This window comes from Haliotis asinina, chromosome 1, assembly GCF_037392515.1.
Source record: "Haliotis asinina isolate JCU_RB_2024 chromosome 1, JCU_Hal_asi_v2, whole genome shotgun sequence".
In the NCBI taxonomy this organism is placed as follows: domain Eukaryota; kingdom Metazoa; phylum Mollusca; class Gastropoda; order Lepetellida; family Haliotidae; genus Haliotis; species Haliotis asinina.
The window spans coordinates 26,272,863-26,293,819 of NC_090280.1; the positions used below are offsets into that span (position 1 = coordinate 26,272,863).

The following is a 20,957-nucleotide window of genomic DNA, read 5'->3' on the forward strand; positions in this document are numbered from 1 at the left end:
AGAGATCGTCTGTTGAATAAAAAAGTGTCAAACTATATCAACCCGGCATATTTTGATTGTCAGAACACTTCAAAGTTGCTCCAATAGAAAAAATTGGGGTGTTGCTTGATTAATTTCCAGGTGTATAGCTAAAATGGACAAAATTATCATTAAAACGACCGCACGTTATGAGAAATGAGCGGGACACGGTAACTTGATAATGCCCGCAAAATGCTTGACGACGGGCCATTATCAAGTACCATTAATGACAACATACAGCAATGAAAATATCCACTTGAAGTCTAACGTTGTTCATCACTGAAAACAATGGCGGCTGGTAGTATGCGCAAAGGTCAAGGTCGAATGTCGTCACTCTCAATAGTGATCATCTGTGTTGTTCTATGACGTGTCTATATTTTATATTATATTCACTGTGTGTCAGTGACCTCCGTCGTTTTGTTGTTGGCAGTAAATGCTTCTAAACCGATGCCGCTGTTTGTATTCTTAATTTATTATAAGGTCTATTCATTTTAACTATAATAACGGTAACGCTATTTTTCTGGGCATTATCATTTGCAGAAGCCCAAAGTCTTTCATTAACTGCCCGACGAAGGAGGGCTTCTGCAAATGATAATGCCCTGAAAAATAGCGTTACCCTTATATTATATGTATTTGAAACATTTTGCTGAATGTTCGCCTAATTTCCAAACTGGAAAAGACATAATTTTTATCATGTATTCACATTTCTCATTTCAGGAACTGCAATCAGTATTGAAAGAGCTACCTTCACGTGGAATTCTGATTCAGAGTCGACCTTGAAAAAGTAAGTGCTGAAATGGAATGATCTGAAATTAAGATTATATGGACATAATGCACGTCATGGCGACTGTTCAAGACAACCAGAGTGAAAGACAATCAACAGAGTAGTCATATGCTCATAAAAAGTGAAAATGTCATGCCAATGAGTGGGTGGGTGAGTTTAGTTTTACAACACTGTAAATAATCTAGGCTGGAGCAAACAATTCAGGTATCAATAGCATGAGCGTCGATCGACGCAATTGTCATACCAATATAGACTTTCACTGTACTATTCGGATTCAAGGTCCTGATCGACATATTGAACGTAACGTGAATCACCGCGTTATGACTTATTTCAGCATCAACTTGTCTGTACCTGTTGGCCAGCTAGTGGCCATTGTGGGGTCAGTTGGGGCGGGCAAGTCGTCGCTGCTGTCAGCGATGTTGGGTGAGATGCGGAAGCTGAAGGGCCACGCGGCCATGAGAGTGAGTACTGACCCACCTGGTACTTGTGATGTTGATAGGAACACTAGCATTTGCCATCAGATATTTTACTTTGATATCATTTCAAACAGCCCATAATTAAACCTCAACACAACATGTTCACACCAATAAACCCTTCCAATACCCTTGCAAGATCAATCAGATGAGACAAAATTCAATAATGTCAGTGACAGGAATACCAAAGGCCATAATTGCTTTGTCTTTTCTTCGTTTGAAGTTAGCTTGTTTGTCGTCTATAATGAGTTCATACGTTAAACAAGTAGGATAATCTGTTGAAATTCTGCTTACACTGTAAGGGATAAATGGCCTGGAAAGGGTCCTGAAGAATGCCGAGTGATGCCAATGTAAAAGACCATCCCAACTGAACTCTTGTTCTATGTAGAGCTGCATTACGTTGTTCTTTTGGGGTCTCGATTTCGATTCTGTTTCTTTCTTTAGAAAAGTGTGGCGTACGTGCCACAGGAGGCCTGGATACAAAACTTGTCCCTCAAAGCTAACATTGTCTTCGGTTCTGAACCGGACGAAAAACGGTATCTGGATGTTATCAAAGCATGTGCCCTGGAGTCGGACCTAGAGACACTTCCTGGTGGAGCCAACACGGAGATAGGAGAAAAGGTAGTACACCTGTCTTTGTCATGAGGGAACTGATGAACTCCTGTCGCATCAAATGTAGATCCAGATATTGGAAAGAGGTTGCTACTACAAACCTGCACTGCTCAATGTAACCACTGATACAGGAACCCGTTAAGATCCGGGCTAGACCTGACCTTCAGTAGCACGTGCTTGTCGTAGGAGGCGACTAACGGGACCGGGTGGTTAGGCTCACCTACTTGCTGACACATCTCATCGTATCCCACTTGCGTAGATCGATGCTCATGCTGTTGATCACTGGGTTGTGTGGTCCAGATTAGATTGTATGCACACCGCCCCCATATGAGCTGAAAAGTGCTGAGTGCAGAGTAAGACTAAACTCACTGGCTCAGGAAAAGGCCAGGGTAAAGAACACCTAAGGAACGCGTAGCCAAAGGACACCCGTCGTAGTCACAGAAGACACAGATACAGGAAACGCGTAGCCAAAGAACACCTGTCGTAGTCACAGTAGACACAGATATAGGAAAAAAACAGCTAATGGACACCTGTCGTACTCAATCGTTTCGGGAACAGATACAGAAACAATAAGATTGACACTGACATAGGAGAACAATGCATATGATGACGACGATACAGTTTTTGTATTAGGTTCCCTTTACCCCTATATTATCGACTGTTAAAGAAATGCTGGTGCTACTATTAATACCGCTTTCAGGGCATCAACCTGAGTGGAGGACAGAAGCAGCGAGTGTCACTTGCCCGAGCTGTATACAGTAACAAAGACATATATCTGCTGGATGATCCTCTTAGCGCTGTGGACTCCCATGTTGGCAAGCACATCTTCAGTCAAGTTATAGGACACCAGGGGATGCTGAAGGGAAAGGTGAGGGGCGAGTTGTGAAGATATTCAAAAAGGCAAATGTTATTCTGATAAACAGATGCAAATGAGCCACCACACAACGCACAACACACTCGGTCAATAGCCAGACTGTCCACCTGGTGCATTGAGGCCACTAGCAACAATGGCATATTAAAAGTCCTTGGGAAGATCATTCCGTATCCGACGAATATCACTCCATGTTGTTGGAGTTCATGCAGCATTGTTGGGGGATTTGGATGACGACGTCAACGTCTCTCCATTTCATCCCGGATATGTTCAGTGGATGACAAATCAGGTAATCTTGAAGCCCACGGTAGCACATTAACATTCTTCTGATCAAGATACTAACTTACAACTGCAACGAATTAGTGGTCCATTTGAGTTCATCATAACTGTTGGCAATTCTTTCAGACCCGAGTACTTGTGACTCATGGTGTGCACTGGCTACCTATGGTTGACGTCATTGTAGTGATGGATCAAGGGGAGATAACCGAGGTTGGATCGTATGAAGACCTTCTTGATCATGACGGACCATTTGCACAGTTTCTTAAGACATATTTACAGGGAGGAAACCATGACAACCTGGAGGATGAAGAGTGTAAGCAAAATTAAGTCTAAGAGTGTCATATATAAAATACGAGAGAAAATGTATTTCACAGTCTTTTCAACTCAGGTGAAATATATATTGATTCATTGAGGACGATCTATGGCAAGAGATGCGGTCCCTTTGCAAACGACAAAGGGTTTATAGCCCTTGCCACGTGTTAAACACTTGACTCGAAAGGCGTAAAATGAACGATCATTCGAACTAAAATTTGAAAATAGTAATACCACTGAAATCGTGTTAACTGTTGTATAGTGCATGATGATGTAATCTTACAATTTATAATCTAAACAATTTCAGTGCAAGAAATCCGTAGCACCCTATCAAAGAACACTCTTTCGTCGCCCAGTCTCTCGTCGTCGAAACTTTCGGATTATCTCCACAGTCCACAGTTACTTCGTCAACTGTCATCAGAATCCGAGACAACTCTCAGACACAGACGTCACAAGGAGAATATTTTCGGATCTATGCGGTATTTAACGCTAACGCACTATAGCAGCCTCTTCCTTCCAGGAGGTTTCATCAGCAGATCACAATCAGAACTGGTCTTCATCACCCAGTTGTGTAGGCACACTTCGTTGTGACATGTCCTTGTGCAGATGGATGCCCATAATGTCAGTCACTGGTAAGCCTGTCTCAGATTGTACCTTGGTGACAAACGCCAAATGTTCCTTAGTGCGGTGGTAAACAGCAGATACATTTGAAACAATGCTTTGAACTGTCTTGTTCAACATCACAATGAGCACTATTCCAGATGTTTGGGGGCTGTCTGTACATAATCCAGTGATCGACATCATGAGCATCGATCTACCAGATGTTATATGATGACCGTTTATCGCCCCTTCCGATAAGGATGGGTTTCTGAAAACGTTAATATATATATCGTTAATGATACGTTGTGTGGGCGATTTTACTTTTACGCCGCTTTTAGCAATATTTCAACAATATCACGGCGAAGGGTACCAGAAATGGAGTTCACACATGGTACCCATGCAGGGAATCGAACCCAGGTCTTTGGTGTGATGAGCAAAGCTGCCCCACCGCCCCATGCGATACTAATTTAACTATAAAGTGGCTCAAAACTTAATATGCCATATTCACTTTATAGTTGAATAAATTAGAACCCAATCCAATTCACCATTCGATTCATGGTTACTTCCTGGCACTGTAACGGCAGCAATGACATATGGCAACAACGTCCATCAATGGAGACAGCCTTGGTTACTCTGTGTCCTAGGTCAGTGGCAAGTGGTAACATGGACTGTGATCTGAACCAGGAAGTGTATGTAGCAGAAGAGACGACTGGTGGAGAAGAGTACAAACTAATTGAGGATGAATATACAGAGACGGGCAATGTACGTAGATCCATATTTCCCGTATACACATCATTTTTCAAATTGTCTTTCATATCATCCCGAGAGTACTGTTCTGTATGAGCACATGCTGGAATTCATAATTACTGGATCTTGCCTAATAGCTGGACAATTATTCATGCGGTATAAAACGGTATCTTACCTCACACATAAATGTCGTTTTTCTGATTGGTTAAACGCTCTTCTATTATTTTCAATACACTCCACTTACAAGCGAGGTACATTCTGTACTCATTCTGTACCTTGTGGCCGTACGTCGTTATCTGGGATAACATTGAATCTCACATGATGCACCGAAAGTACTGATGTTTTGCGAATGCAAATCGATGGAAGGGAGTTAGCTCTAAATCTTCTTCTTTTTATTTCTTGTGTTGTCTGCAGAATCTAGGGAAATATTTGCCTCGCATTCCAATAGATAGATTTTGAAGAAACGTCCGAATGTAGTCCCTGTGAATATTAAGAAGGGGAAACACAGCGTGACACTTTAGTAAGAGAATACCTGCGGGAAAAAAACACACCATGCCAAGCGATAACTCGAGTTGGGATAGACCGATAGAGCGAGGAAACTAAACACCAAAATGTAATGACACGATTTGAAGCGATACAAAGAGATGACAGAGCCATATACAAACATGTTGCCGTTATTTCAGGAGTGTATTCATAACGTTATCGTTGTGTGATATGCGATATATCTAAGTGTCCAGTAATACAACTATATGTTTGTTTTAGGTGAGGTATTCAATACTGAAATCCTACTTCTCTGTTATTGGCTGGGTGTCTGCAGCTGGAATAATGGTTCTGTATGTCATGTACAACTTTGCCGGGGCTATGTCCAACATATGGCTCAGTCACTGGACCGAGGACCCAAGACTGAAGACGATAGCCGATATCCAGGCTGGGAACTACACCAGTAAAATAAACACGACGGGAACCCTGTTCAATGTGACTGTGGACAGCGCAGATAAGGACAAACTTCAGTCGTTGTCCTACTACTACTTGGGAGTGTACTGTGCAATTGCATTTACTCAAGGTGGGTAGAGCTGTGAATCACCATCACCACTGGATTATGATCTGAATGTTCAAAGTAAGAATCTGTGATTATTGTCAGTAACTAATACAACTTAAACACACGACACAACCCTTTCCGCATGCTTGATATCTGCCAAAGGTACTCAGCGTAGGTTGAACTGGACTAAGTATTAAGGGTACTATGAATCTTATTACCTCCTATTTTTTATTTATTTATTTATTTATTTATTTATTTATTTATTTATTTATTTATTTATTTATTTATTTATTTATTTATTTATTTATTTATTTATTTATTTATTTATTTATGATATCTACCAGGGGAACTCAAGGTCGGTGAAGTTGTGAATCACCTTCATCACTGGGCTAATATTTCAAGGATGGTGAATCTGTGATTTACTGTTAGCCCCGTCAATGCCCTCTTACCACTACGGGTGGTCTCATATATGCCATGTATTTAGAAATATAATCATTGTATAACATTAATTAACACCGCCGTCTTTCTTTCTTTAGACCGGTGTAAATCCGGGTTAGAATTGATCTTCACTAACCCATGCTTGTCTTAAGAGGCGATTAACAGGATCGGGTGGTCAGCATGGCTGACCTGGTTGACACATGTCATGGTGAGTCAAGTGCGTAGCTCGATGCCCACAGTGCTGATAATTTGATTGTCTGACCAAATTCGATGAATTATATAACGCCGCCGTGTAGCTGGAATATTGCTGAATGCTGCAACAAACAATGAGAGAGTAGGCAAGCTGCATTCAATGGATATAATGTATTCCTCATTTGACAAGTTGAATATGTCCTCGCATGAGGAGTAGAACACCATATACTACAGACGAGTTGTGTGGTGAACGTTTTGTGACACGTCTAATGGTAGGCTGTCCAGTTATAGTGTACCCTGTGTTTCAGCTGTATCTGTGATGCTCAACTCACTGCTTGTTTACACAAAGATGGTTGACGCTGCCAAAGTAACGCATAGGAACCTTCTTGACAACATCATCAAGCAACCAATGAGTTTCTTCGACACAACACCAACTGGACGAATCCTGAATCGTTTTACAAAAGACGTGGACGTCGTTGATGGTCATCTTCCCCGAGTGCTGCGGTTGTGGATAGAATTCATCTTCAATCTAATCAGCATCCTTGTTGTGATTTCCTACAGCACGCCGATGTTCCTTGCTGTTGCCGTCCCCGTCATTGTATGCTTCATCTTCATACAGGTAGGGAATATTGTGATGATGTGGTTCATCTTCATACAGGTAGGGAATATTGTGATGATGTGGTTCATCTTCATACAGGTAGGGAATATTGTGATGATGTGGTTCATCTTCATACAGGTAGGGAATATTGTGATGATGTTTTTCACCTTCATACAGGTAGGGAATATTGTGATGATGTGGTTCATCTTCATACAGGTAGGGAATATTGTGATGATGTGGTTCATCTTCATACAGGTAGGGAATATTGTGATGATGTGGTTCATCTTCATACAGGTAGGGAATATTGTGATGATGTGGTTCATCTTCATACAGGTAGGGAATATTGTGATGATGTGGTTCATCTTCATACAGGTAGGGAATATTGTGATGATGTGGTTCATCTTCATACAGGTAGGGAATATTGTGATGATGTGGTTCATCTTCATACAGGTGGGGAATATTGTGATGATGTGGTTCATCTTCATACAGGTATGGAATATTGTGATGATGTGGTTCATCTTCATACAGGTGGGGAATATTGTGATGATGTGGTTCATCTTCATACAGGTAGGGAATATTGTGATGATGTGGTTCATCTTCATACAGGTGGGGAATATTGTGATGATGTGGTTCATCTTCATACAGGTAGGGAATATTGTGATGATGTGGTTCATCTTCATACAGGTAGGGAATCTCGTAGATCATCTTCATACAGGACAATGAGAATTCGTAATTGCTTGGCCAGAATATTGTGGTTCTTTTTCATACAGGTAGAGGAATATTGTTGATCACTTTCATAAAGGTAGGAGAATGTTGTGGTCAATCTTCATTCAGGTAGGGAATATTGCGAACGTCTAGTGCGTCTTCAGTACCGGTAGGGCAGTCTGGGGAACATGTTATTAATCTTCATACAGGTAGGGGAATAGTATGTTAATGTGGTTCTTCTTCATTTATATAGGGGACTAGTGCGACAATGTTTTTCAACTTCATACAAACAGGAAAACGTTGTGTTAATATGGTTAATCTTCATACAGGTAGGAGAATATTCTGTTAGAAGAGTTAATCGTCATACAGGTAGGTCAACAGTGTGATAATATGGTTCATCTTCACACAGCAGGAGAATATTGTGTTAATATGGTTCGCGGTTCATACAGGTAGAATAAAAATTTGGAACACGTGGTTCGTCTTCATGCAGATGGAGAACATTGTTAGCATGCCGTTATTCTGACTACAGGTAGTTAATTTTGTGAACCTGTGGTTCAAATGTGTACAGAAAGAGGACTGTTTTGAATATGTAGTCTCAGTTTAATACAGGTGGGTGATTATTGTGAAATGCTTCAAGGCTATAAACACAATCAGTTATTTGATTTTATTAATGAACGACATAAACGAAAAGTGAAATTTGAGGAACCCTAAAGTGACAGCATCACAAAAACTTCCCCTTCCCACGAGACATGTAATCATATGACAATGATGTCGACATGAACGTCTATTCCACAGCGGATGTACACTCCCACATCTCGACAACTACGGCGATATTTCTCAGCATCCAAGTCACCGGTCTTCTCTCATTTCACCGAAACCATCAACGGAGCTTCCTCTGTTCGTGCCTACAGGGCGCAGGACCGCTTCTTCAACAGCTCCTTAAGCAGAGTGAACGAACACAACATCTTCTACTACGGTGCTGTGACCACGCATAGGTAATATTGCTGTATCAGTATGACTGTTGATTCTTGTGTTCCATTTACAGTTTGGGATGTGTGTCTCATACTGAGTAGGATACACGCACCTCTACGCGAACATTCATGAACACATGACCATGAAACAATCGGACTCTGGCGGAGATTCTCATGGACATTTCCTTCATCTCGCCTAATGAAAGAGTGAAATTAAAAGAAAAGTTGCCTTCCTCATATTACACAGCATCCATGCATTTGCCCTAATGATAAGGGAATTGTTTGGTAGGATGGTAAGGTGGTATGTCTTGTGTATAAGAATGAGTATACATGTCTGTTTGGAGCCCTGTGGTTTTACCCTGCTGCTTCTGTATTTTACTATGATATGGGAATTCTTTTGTCATCTTAGTGACCAGTGTATGTGTTACTGTAGGTTGTCACAGCGTAGGGCGGCAAGGCAGTATGTCCTCTGAATAGAAGTGAGTCTGCATGTCTGTTTGGAACCTTATGGTTTCGCTATGCTGCTTCTGGAATTTGTTATGATATGGAAAGTCTTATGTCATCTTAATGACCAGTGTATCTATTACTGTGCGTTATTGAGTTAGTAATTATAGTAACATCGGTCATATTTCAGCCATATTATGGTGTTACTGTAAGCAGTCAAAGACTAGGATGACAAGGAGTTATATGCTTACTGTAGAAATGAGTCAGCATGTGTGCCTATTTGTTTGTGTTTCTCGGCTTTATGTCCTGCTGCCTCTACATTTTATGATAATGAGTTTTGCTCACCTTTGTCTCCAGTGGATCTGTTCCTGTCAGTAGTCATAGCCTGGGATAACAAGGCGTTGTTTTCTCTAAATGTTTGAGGTTTTGGGGTGTTTTTTCTGCTGCTTCTGGATTTCATTGCTTTGAAACTGGACTGTTTTTGTTGACAGATGGATGAAGATGCGTCTAGATGGCCTGGGGTGTCTGGTGGTGTTCAGCGCTACACTGTTGGGCGTGGTCAGCCCCCATATCTCCCCGGGGGTGGTCGGTCTGTCCATCACGTATGCTTTAATGGTACTGAATATGAATCACTAGCAGATGGCTCCGCAAGTGTAGCATACCCGTGAAGATCCGGGTTACAATGGATCTTCAGCAACCCATGCTTGTGGGTGGCAAATATAGGGATCGGGTGGCCAGGCTCGCTGATTTAGCTGACACAATCAATCAATCAATCAATCAATCAGTTTATTGCATGAAGGCCAGTGGCCCATATACAAAATATATATGTATAGTATGTACAACACATACAACATATGACACACGTTACAGTGAATCTCTTCTCAATATGAGCGCGTGGTGAATAAGTAGAGCTGTCTCATGTTGTAATAGGGATGCTATACTTATGTATTGAATATAGTTTTGTAGCATTCTTGTGTGATCGTAGCCATGGCGGGAAATAAATCTGCCTTAAATCATTATATACAGGACAAATAAATACAATGTGAAATTCATTCTTAACAGTGTTACAGAATGGACAGAGCCTTTATGATTTTAAGATAGATGGACGTTTTCATTGATTGATATATAACTCATTTAGACCAAGTCTCAGGCGTATGAAAGCATTACGAAGGTTTGTATTACGTAGGTTGGATAGATACGACTCAGGTTCAAGAAGAGATTTAAACTCACGATAACAGTCATACCTTGAACTTTCATATAGTGATGAATGCCAGTCCTGTTTGAAGATATCGTACACTGGTACGAAAATATGCATTAACATCGCCCAGTGTTTGGGATAACCAGACAAATCCAAGGCCGTATCTGAACAAAAGACGAATACGAGTTGCCCAAGTGTTTTTACCAATATTATCAAGATGAACAATCATATTGTAGGCTTTTTTTGTGCAGACGATGTTCTGGCATATTTATTATTTTACACCAGTACTTTAAACAGCGAGAGTAAGAAGTTATGTACAAAGGGAATCCCCCACATTCACCGTACACCATACTATTAGGGGTAGACATACCAACATTTAAAAAACTTTTACATGCAAGACATCGTATACCAACTACGTAGATCGTAGATCGATGCAGTTGATCATTTGATTGTCTGGTTCTGACTCGATTATTAATTGACCGCCTCCTTATATCTAGAATATAATGTGATTGCAGCGTAAACTAATACGTTCACGATGTATTAAAAGTGATCGTTCATCTAAAATGTATTGACGTAACTGTAATTATGTAGCTTGTATTGTGTGTGTTTTAAATATCCAGTGCATTGCGTGGTTGCTAGGTAACAGGCTGCCTGATTATGATGGTGATCATGACAACGGAGTTGGAGACGCACGTGGTGTCTGTGGAGAGGATGGCACAGTACACGTCACTGCCGACAGAGGTAATAGGCGATTCTTAGTACGGGCCATCTTTGTTATTGGGTATAGAGCTGTATCAATATTGGCAATTTCGCTTGTTTACCAGTCCGTGTTTCTTTTGGAAATAAATATATGATGACACCAACACTACTTTCCAGGCCCCCTGGGTGGTGCAAGGCAAGAGACCAGCGCCGGGGTGGCCGGAGAAAGGTCACATCAAGTTTGACAATCTCAAGATCCGCTACCGTCCTGAGCTGGATCTGGTCCTGAAGGGAATAAGTTGTGACATCAAGCCTGGGGAGAAGGTATTGGACACGGTTGTAGCCATTGCTCTTTTCATCGGATTTATATACATGGGTTCTTTAAATGTGATGATCTGGGTTAGAACTGATCTTCAATAACCCATCAGAGGTGACTAACGGGATCGGGTGGTCAGGTGTACTGACTCGGTTGACACATGGCATCGTATCCCAACTGCGTGATTGATGCTTATGCTGTTGATCACTAGATTGTCTGAGCTACAGTCGATTATTTACAGACCGTAGTTTTTAGATTGTAACATTGGTGAATGCGGTATTAAACAATACACAACCACAACAAGCAAAACTATGTGATATTTGTCTTGTCGCAGATCGGCGTGGTGGGGAGAACTGGTGCAGGGAAGTCGTCCTTGACCTTGGCGTTGTTTCGAATCCTGGAGGCAGCCGAAGGACGTATCCTGATCGATGGTCGTGACATTGCTGACATGGGACTGCACGATCTGAGGTCCAGACTCACTATTCTACCACAGGTACACAGACACCGGCACTGCAGCTGATTAGACATTGATAGCTTGAATGTCTCTCTGATACAAATGGGAATGGGCCACAGGAACAGGCAACCATCTCCTTGTTAAAGAAACATTACATAAATAGAGTACTTTTGTTGGGTTGTAATCGTACATAGAGTCAATAAAAGATATAGATAATGCCAATATGAGATATATGATATTGCTTGCTTGCTTGTTTAACGCCCGCACTCCGAAATTGTGTAACCATCATATTGTGTAAATAATCCGGCAACCCAGTGATCAACGGCATGAGCATTGATCGACGCAACTGGGATGTGATGGCATGTGATAACCAAGTCAGCAAGCCTGATAGCCATCCTGTTAGTCACTTCTTCAAGGCTTCTAGGTGTATACTAGAAAATGTTATATACTAAGGGATATCCAGGTGGAAAATGGAACTAAATTCTATGGTCTTAACAAATTGGTGACATAGAACTATTATCATCGGACGAAGTGCAGTCCAGACATGTGTTCTCATCCACCAGGATCCGATGTTGTTTTCCGGAACTCTTCGTCTGAACCTGGACCCATTCGAGAAGCACAGTGACGAGGATCTGTGGCTGGCTCTGGAGAGAGCTCACCTCAAGGGCTTTGTGTCGGGGTTGAGCGAGGGCCTGCTCCACGAGTGTGAAGAGGGTGGACACAATCTCAGGTTAGTAAATGCATCAGTGAGTGAGTGAGTTTCAAACCGTTTTAATGGTATTCAAGTAGCTTTTTACTTACCCAGTAAGGAGTGTCTGACAACAGAGTCACCGAAGTGCTGTATTCCAGTGTAGGGCAGCGGCAGCTCGTCTGTCTAGCTCGGAGTCTGCTGAGGAGGACGAAGGTGTTGATCCTGGATGAAGCCACGGCAGCTGTTGACATGGAGACGGATGATCTCATTCAGAGCACTATCAGGACCGCCTTCAGTGATTGCACAGTCATCACTATAGCTCACAGGCTGAACACTATCCTTGACTATGATAGGTGAGTGGGTCATCACTATAGCTCACAGGTTGAACACTATCCTGGACTATGATAGGTGAGTGGGTCATCACTGTTCGTATGTTATCTCCATGTAAAATACCTTAATTTCATTGGTCAATGAAGCTTTAAAATATTTCGTGTCACCACTCCCAGGAGAGTGACAGCTGGAAAAAATATTACCCCTGCCATGGTAACCGCCAAACTCTTCGCCGCGAAGTTCACACTCCGGCGCAGCATGGAACTCTGGGTAGGAGAGTGCGTGAAGCTGCATTGCTAACAATTGTATGACGTCATAATATGACGCATGCAGTGCTCGGAGTTCACTATGTACACACTTTCACTGCTTTATTCAAAATATTTGATAGCATTGAATTGTTTACACCCACAGCTTGAACATATTTAATCATTTTATAGTTGTTTCAAGCTTGTCAAAACATTTTACCGATTTAAAAAATCAGTGTTCACATGTCATATAGTCGGGTCGAGAGGCTGACGCCATTTTGTTCACGTGTCATGTAGTCGGGTCGAGAGGCTGACGCCATTTTGTTCACGTGTCATGTAGTCGGGTCGAGAGGCTGACGCCATTTTGTTCACGTGTCATGTAGTCGGGTCGAGAGGCTGACGCCATTTTGTTCACGTGTCATGTAGTCGGGTCGAGAGGCTGACGCCATTTTGTTCACGTGTCATATAGTCGGTATCGAGCTTATTGGTGTTCAAAATAAAACAACATATTTTGTACATATAAGATGAATACGTTGTCACTGGCTAGGATGACTCTGTACGAAAAGACGTACATTAGCCCGTATTACCCTCGAGAGAAGCATACAACTTATGAAGTCAAAGCAGGTCAGTATTCAAAAGAAAGATGACTCCAGTTCACATGAGTGATTGTACTGTTCAGTAATGGACCGGTACAATTTGCAATGATTATTACAACTTCAATCATATATATGTTATCTCCCGTCAGGATCATGGTGCTCTCAGCAGGAGAGATCGTGGAGTTCGCCAGTCCCACGTCTCTCTTGGCAGACACAAACTCCACCTTCTACTCTCTGGCAAAGGATGCAAACATTGTCTGAGGAGCTTCAACAACATCGGGAGCATGAAGAAGTCTGGCAGTGATGTATCATCACGAACTGAGAAACTGGAGAGGATGAGTTGGTGGTCCCTCCTGGTTCCGAGAGGAAGATGCCAGAAAGGATGCCATCATATGAAACGTCAGGATGAGCACAGTGGCATTACGTACTAATCCAGTATGGAAGAACGGTATTAAACCAGCATTACAGAGTTTCTACACGTTATGGAATATTCGTCGAGTAACTGTCTGGCATGGAAAACGTTCCTACCGACGTGTGTTGGTAGTGGAAATTCATTGCGTTACTGTTCAAGAGACATAGAACAAACAACTGACCAATGAAACACTGTTGCATTGAATGTGTGTAATATTTTATTGAAGAACAGGGTGTACATACTATCCTCAGACATTGTTTGCTTTTCAATCGTTTCCTATTTCTCATTGTTAGCAAAGGACATGATATTGGCCATCAAGCACATTTCGTTAATTTCTATGTATGTTTGGAGTTTTTCCCAAGAGTAATGCCCGGAAAGTAATACAGGAAATAAAGGTGTCTACTTCGACTATGGGCATGTTTTGTGTTTATCAACAGTTAACCGATAGAGAAATTACTGACAAGAGTACAAACGTCAAAACATCCTTTGCAGTAAGCTCCTTTAACTGATGAGGAGAAAGTATGATACTCGTGAGGCAGGTACTGTAAAAGGATGGGCACACACTGACTGACTTTTTTGTCTTCTTTTAATACTCTTCCCGTCCCCCTGCATTATCCACCCGAACGGGTGGTGGGTTAGTCTGGTTAAAGCGTTCGCCCGCTGTGCCGATGCGCTGGGTTCGATACCCTACATGGGTATAATGTGTGAGCCTATCTATTGTCCCTTCCGTGATTTATTTGCTAGTGAACCTGAAATGAAAATTCTGAGTATTGCTATGGTATGTGAAGGGTCAGAGAATTTTGGAAAAGGACGATCTTTAGGAGCAGATTGGGATTGCACAACGTGCAGAAAAAAGCTCATAACACCAAAAGTCACCCGTGTTGATGCAAGTTCAACGCTTTGGAGTGATGTGTCACGACTTCCGACAAAATATTGTACGCAAGAGATGCTTGGGTAATCCACGAGGACATTCAAACGACCCTTCGCTCAGTCGTTAGGACCATTCGTGTTTATGTTTCCAAGCACAGTCAGTCTCTGGACAGTGATTGAACAGGCATTGCACACCCATCCGACATTCTCAATCACACACACCAAACATCAGACAATGCGCCAGATGATAGCGGTTGGCCACCATTATGTTTCTGGGTTTGTCGCCGCTATAGTAGGTCCTGTTTTATTGAAACGGTAAACGTCTTTGCACAATTTAGGCTTTGTTTGGTTTGTTCTTTTACGCTGCACAGCCAAATTCCAGCTATATGGCGGCAGTCTGTACATTGGGATACGGTGGCATGTGTCAGTTTATCAGCAATCCTGGCCACCCGATCCCGTCAACTATATGGCGGTAGTCTGTACATTGGAATACGGTGGCATGTGTCAGTTTATCGGCAATCCTGGCCACCCGATCCCGTCAACTATATGGCGGCGGTCTGTACATTGGAATACGGTGGCATGTGTCAGTTTATCAGCAATCCTGGCCACCCGATCCCGTCAACTATATGGCGACGGTCTGTACATTGGAATATGGTGGCATGTGTCAGGTTATCAGCAATCCTGGCCACCCGATCCCGTCAACTACATGGTGGTAGTCTGTACAGTGGGATACGGTGGCATGTATCATTTTATCGGCAATCCTGGCCACCCGATCCCGCCAACTATATGGCGGCGGTCTGTACATTGGAATATGGTGGCATGTGTCAGTTTATCAGCAATCCTGGCCACCCGATCCCGTCAACTATATGGCGACGGTCTGTACATTGGAATATGGTGGCATGTGTCAGTTTATCAGCAATCCTGGCCACCCGATCCCGTCAACTACATGGTGGTAGTCTGTACAGTGGGATACGGTGGCATGTATCATTTTATCGGCAATCCTGGCCACCCGATCCCGCCAACTATATGGCGGCGGTCTGTACATTGGAATATGGTGGCATGTGTCAGTTTATCAGCAATCCTGGCCACCCGATCCCGTCAACTATATGGCGACGGTCTGTACATTGGAATATGGTGGCATGTGTCAGTTTATCAGCAATCCTGGCCACCCGATCCCGTCAACTATATGGTGGTAGTCTGTACATTGGAATACGGTGGCATGTGTCAGTTTATCAGCAATCCTGGCCACCCGATCCCGTCAACTATATGGCGACGGTCTGTACATTTGAATATGGTGGCATGTGTCAGTTTATCAGCAATCCTGGCCACCCGATCCCGTCAACTATATGGCGGCGGTCTGTACATTGGAATACGGTGGCATGTGTCAGTTTATCAGCAATCCTGGCCACCCGATCCCGTCAACTATATGGCGGCAGTCTGTACATTGGGATACGGTGGCATGTGTCATTTTATCGGCAATCCTGGCCACCCGATCCCGTCAACTATATGGCGACGGTCTGTACATTGGAATACGGTGGCATGTGTCAGTTTATCAGCAATCCTGGCCACCCGATCCCGTCAACTATATGGCGGCGGTCTGTACATTGGAATATGGTGGCATGTGTCAGTTTATCAGCAATCCTGGCCACCCGATCCCGTCAACTATATGGCGACGGTCTGTACATTGGAATATGGTGGCATGTGTCAGTTTATCAGCAATCCTGGCCACCCGATCCCGTCAACTATATGGCGGTAGTCTGTACATTGGGATACGGTGGCATGTGTCATTTTATCGGCAATCCTGGCCACCCGATCCCGTCAACTATATGGCGACGGTCTGTACATTTGAATATGGTGGCATGTGTCAGTTTATCAGCAATCCTGGCCCCGTCAACTATATGGCGACGGTCTGTACATTGGAATATGGTGGCATGTGTCAGCTGTATCAGCGATCCCGTCAGTCGCCTTTCACAAGCAGCTTGTTATATGCATTTCGGCTAGTACTTAGAGCAAGCAGACGGGGCCGAAAAGGAAATTTCGTCGAAGCGTGTTCAAAATAAACGTAATCTAGTGTATATGGTTGGTTGACGCTGAGCAATGTTCCAGCTATATGTCGACGGACTGTTAAAAACCGAGTCTGTACCAGACGATCCAGTGATCAAGAGCATGAACATCTGCGCAATTGGGAGCCGATGACGTATGTCGACCAAAGCAGCGAGCCTGACCACCCGATCTCGTTAGTCGCCTGTAACGATAAGCATCGTCGCCTTCATGGCAAGAGTGGGTTGGTGAAGGCCTATTCTACTCCGGGACCTTCACGGTCCGCAGTTGGGAACCAAACTACACAATTGGAATACGAGGACATGTGTCAACCAAGTCAGTAAACCTGGTACCTGATCACGTTTATTGCCTCTTGGCATGGATGTACTGAACACCATGTCTAACCGTAGCTCGCCGTATGTATTTCGGCTAACACACAGAGTAAGTGATTACATTATGTCTTTTAGAAAATGTTACACTTTCCCAGTAAAGTGCAGGTTCAAATTCTAGTACTTTCATGGGTTGAGAACCCATCCGGGATTCGAACCCACACCCTCAGCAAGTCGCGTAGGTTGAACAGGTTAGGCGGCTGACTTTGTGTGCTGGCAATCAGGTTACTGACTCTGATGGGTTCAACGTAAGCCGCTAAGCCACCGCCACTTTAACGTGCATACTAACTTTTCCCGCCACTAGGGGTGCAGTTCCTGACTCTAATAATTAATGCTTGAACGAGTCCTGGATGGGACTCAGTCCAACAGAAGTACTAGAATCTGTACTTTACTGAGCGAAGTGTAAATCCCTTGTATAACATAAGCTATGGCGCATGTAGTCGGGGCCGAAAAGGCTCAGTTCTTTATATTTGTCAAGTCTTTGTATAAGTGACCATAACAAACGTGGCTTTCTGTACATGAGAGTCGACAGTACGAACAATGACATCTAAAATACCTTAGCTATCAATTACGTTCTCCGCCAGTTACAGAACAGATAGCTCCGTGAGAAACCGCCTGTAAGATTCGTTATCAGCAGATGACTATGTACATAGGTATGTCCTGGTTATAGACACATGCCTCTTCACAAAGATAAAATACCTTTTAGTGTAAGTCATTAGATCTGTTTCCCATTACTGGTGAAAAAAATCATGAAAATGCGTTACATGGACACTGGATGGTGCTACCGAGTGCGTTTACTTATAGGTCAATCTTTGTACTATTCCACCCATACCACGGTGGGGTAGACCAGAAATGGACCTCCCATGTGGGTAATCAAACCCTGCTTTAAACACAAGGAAAAAGAACGATGCAGTGGGTGACAAGGACAGTCCAGCGTGTGACAAGGCAGACAGACAGACAGATTTAATATACTGTAATACAGTATAAGGTCTCAAGCCCAAACTACAGTATTGAAATGGACTGAATTTATGCAAAGTTGGAAATTCAAAGAAATATTGGATGTTTTCCGTAGATGGTACTTGGGACAACACAGAACATGGTATTCATCTTCGGTGATCTTTGCATTATTAGTTGTGCACTTTTCCCACAATCTTTGACTGCGGGGTATATTTTTATGACGACCTGATTCTAATTATAAGTTTAAGTTGTTGCAACGGAATTTAGCTATGTTCTTGATAAGATAAGGTTGGATGTCACATGTAAGGTACTTTCCAACATCAAGGAGAGATTTAAATAACTTGTACTTGCAACATTTTGAGTTGTCTAATGTAGGGGTGAATGCCAATCCCGAATTAAATTATCTTTCAGTAGTTGCTTAAATTCAGTACAGACCGGTGTTTCATGTGTCGTGTTTAGCCATACATGTCTAAATCCCAGTTCAAAGAGTATATTTCGAATCTCACAAGCCCAAGTACAACTATCTGTATCAGAGCTGGATGTAATCATATAGTAAGCTTGGTAGGGGAAGTCTTGACGCTTTCATATGGAGTCTGCGCCAGAATGTAACAGCTTTCATAAGTTAGCTGTACGCAGGCTTTGCCACATTCTCCAAGAGCCATATTGTTCGGTGTAGCTTTGCTCAATCCAAGAAATCTTTTGCAGAACTGAGTATGAACAGTCTCGATAATCTTCCGACACGATGTCCCCAGTATTGTAGCTCCATAGCTTAGTATAGGAACTACTATGATTTCATAAATTTTTAAAATGTCACAGTAGTTGAATTTGCCAAATTTATACCGGTAACGATAAATACTGATAACTGATTTCTTCGACTGGGGCGCAGAACAATTTAGTGCTTAGTCCAAGAAAGTTTAGGCGTGAATACAATTCCCAGATATATAACTGGTTTATAACTTATATTTCTTTCCTTTTACAATGCCATTTTTCATAGTTCCTCAGTGGGCCGCCATTTCAAAACACAACTATACACAGAGAAAAAAGTTAAGCACCATAATTAAATAGTTATGACCATGCATTGAATAGTCCAAATAAATATGACATTTGTTGACACCAATCAACATTAGGTTTGCAATATATGGTCAGTGTTTTAGTGAAACCAGAGCGCCAGAACACAACAAACAATGCACGTGCAACAAACTACCCATGCTTTTTCCGAAATGCAGTATGTTCGTGCAGGCGAAATTCACTATTTAATGGGCTTTTTCCAGACGGTTTGTCATTACCATAAACAATGGCACATAGGAGGTTGTCTGAAGGCCAAAGATGACAGATTATTGGTCTTCATGCTGCAGGAATGTCCTTTAAGGCGATTGGAAGACAAACAGGTTACCATTACACTGTGATCAGCAGACTCATTAGAAAGGCTAATCAAGTTAAGGATCGTCAACGTTCGGGACGTCCCCCTGATGATTGCAAGTTGGACCTGCTGACTATACGGGGCAATTTGACAGGTGCGCGATACATCCAGGAAGTGCTGCAGCCACATGTCGTTCCTCATTTTGACAATCATACTCTTGCTTCCCGACCTGTATTTATGGACGACAACGCCAGACCCCATCGTTCCATCGCAGTGAACCTTTTTTCCAACAGAATGCTGTGGATAGGTGTGACTGGCCCGCCATGAGTCCTGATCTCAACCCTATAGAGCACATCTGGGATATCATTGGTCGTCGTGTGCAAGCAAGAGAACCTCCGCCACAGAACTTGAATGAATTGGAGGCAGCACTGCATGAGGAATGGCAGAGAATACCCATGATTCAATTTCAGCGTCTTGTTAGGGGTATGCGACGAAGGGTTGGCGCTGTGATCCAGGCAATTGGAGGAAGTACCCGTTACTGACTGTAAATTGTTTTGGACACATTTTGTGAGCTCATGGACAAATGCCATCAGCACATGTTCACCCATAGCTTTACCAGCTCAATAGTGTCACAGTATTTCATATGTATGCAAAATTACCCCCTTTAATGGTCAGCTTGTAACACGATAAAACTGTGCTGAACTTTTTTCTCTGTGTATATGTCTGTTTTATCCAAGCTAATTTTCATTTCAGTTTTATCACAAAATTCTCCAAGAAGATCGATTTTCTTGTGTAGTTGCAGAGTAGTATCTGCTATCATTGGTACGTCGTCGTCGGGTAATAGTAGTGAACATACATTTTAAAACTGAATTTAATGCATGCAATGCACACTATCAATCGATTGCAACACTGCACTGTGGGCCTGAGGCCTTATACTGTAATAAATCTATCGGTCTGTGTGACAAGAACAGTGCGGTGTGGAACAAGGGCAGTGCAGTGTGTGACAAGGGAAGTACAGTGTATCAGTGTGTGACAGAGACAGTTTAGTGTGTGACAAGGACAGTAGGCGTTACAAGCCCAGTGCAATGTGTGACAAGGACAGTGTAGTGTGTAAAAAGTACAGTACAGAGTGACAAGGATAGTATGTGTGACAAGTGCAGTGCAGTGTGTGACAAAGCCGATGCAGTGTGAGACAAGGACAGCACAGTGTGTAATAAGACCAGTGCAGTGTGAGAGGACAGTGTAATGTGTGACAAGGACAATACAGTCAGTGACAAGGGCGGTGCAGTGTGTGACAAGGACAATACGTGTGACAAA

At 42.7% G+C, this 20,957-nt stretch overlaps 1 protein-coding gene across 1 annotated transcript in view; it reads left to right on the top strand.

Moving 5' to 3' along the window:
- LOC137289409 (ATP-binding cassette sub-family C member 2-like) overlaps nt 1–14,433 on the top strand; it is a 149,084-nt gene extending 134,651 nt beyond the window's left edge. Inside the window, exons 13-29 of the mRNA XM_067820856.1 lie at nt 736–802; nt 1,137–1,263; nt 1,720–1,896; nt 2,588–2,755; nt 3,164–3,350; nt 3,657–3,828; nt 4,594–4,711; nt 5,459–5,759; nt 6,674–6,984; nt 8,464–8,663; nt 9,575–9,698; nt 10,921–11,022; nt 11,158–11,304; nt 11,631–11,789; nt 12,314–12,480; nt 12,600–12,794; nt 13,762–14,433. Of these exons, the coding sequence (XP_067676957.1) occupies nt 1,219–1,263; nt 1,720–1,896; nt 2,588–2,755; nt 3,164–3,350; nt 3,657–3,828; nt 4,594–4,711; nt 5,459–5,759; nt 6,674–6,984; nt 8,464–8,663; nt 9,575–9,698; nt 10,921–11,022; nt 11,158–11,304; nt 11,631–11,789; nt 12,314–12,480; nt 12,600–12,794; nt 13,762–13,873 (2,685 nt within the window). The 5' untranslated portion in view covers nt 736–802; nt 1,137–1,218 and the 3' untranslated portion in view covers nt 13,874–14,433. The remainder of the gene's footprint in view (nt 1–735; nt 803–1,136; nt 1,264–1,719; nt 1,897–2,587; nt 2,756–3,163; nt 3,351–3,656; nt 3,829–4,593; nt 4,712–5,458; nt 5,760–6,673; nt 6,985–8,463; nt 8,664–9,574; nt 9,699–10,920; nt 11,023–11,157; nt 11,305–11,630; nt 11,790–12,313; nt 12,481–12,599; nt 12,795–13,761) is intronic.
- The last annotated feature ends 6,524 nt before the right edge of the window (nt 14,434–20,957 follow it).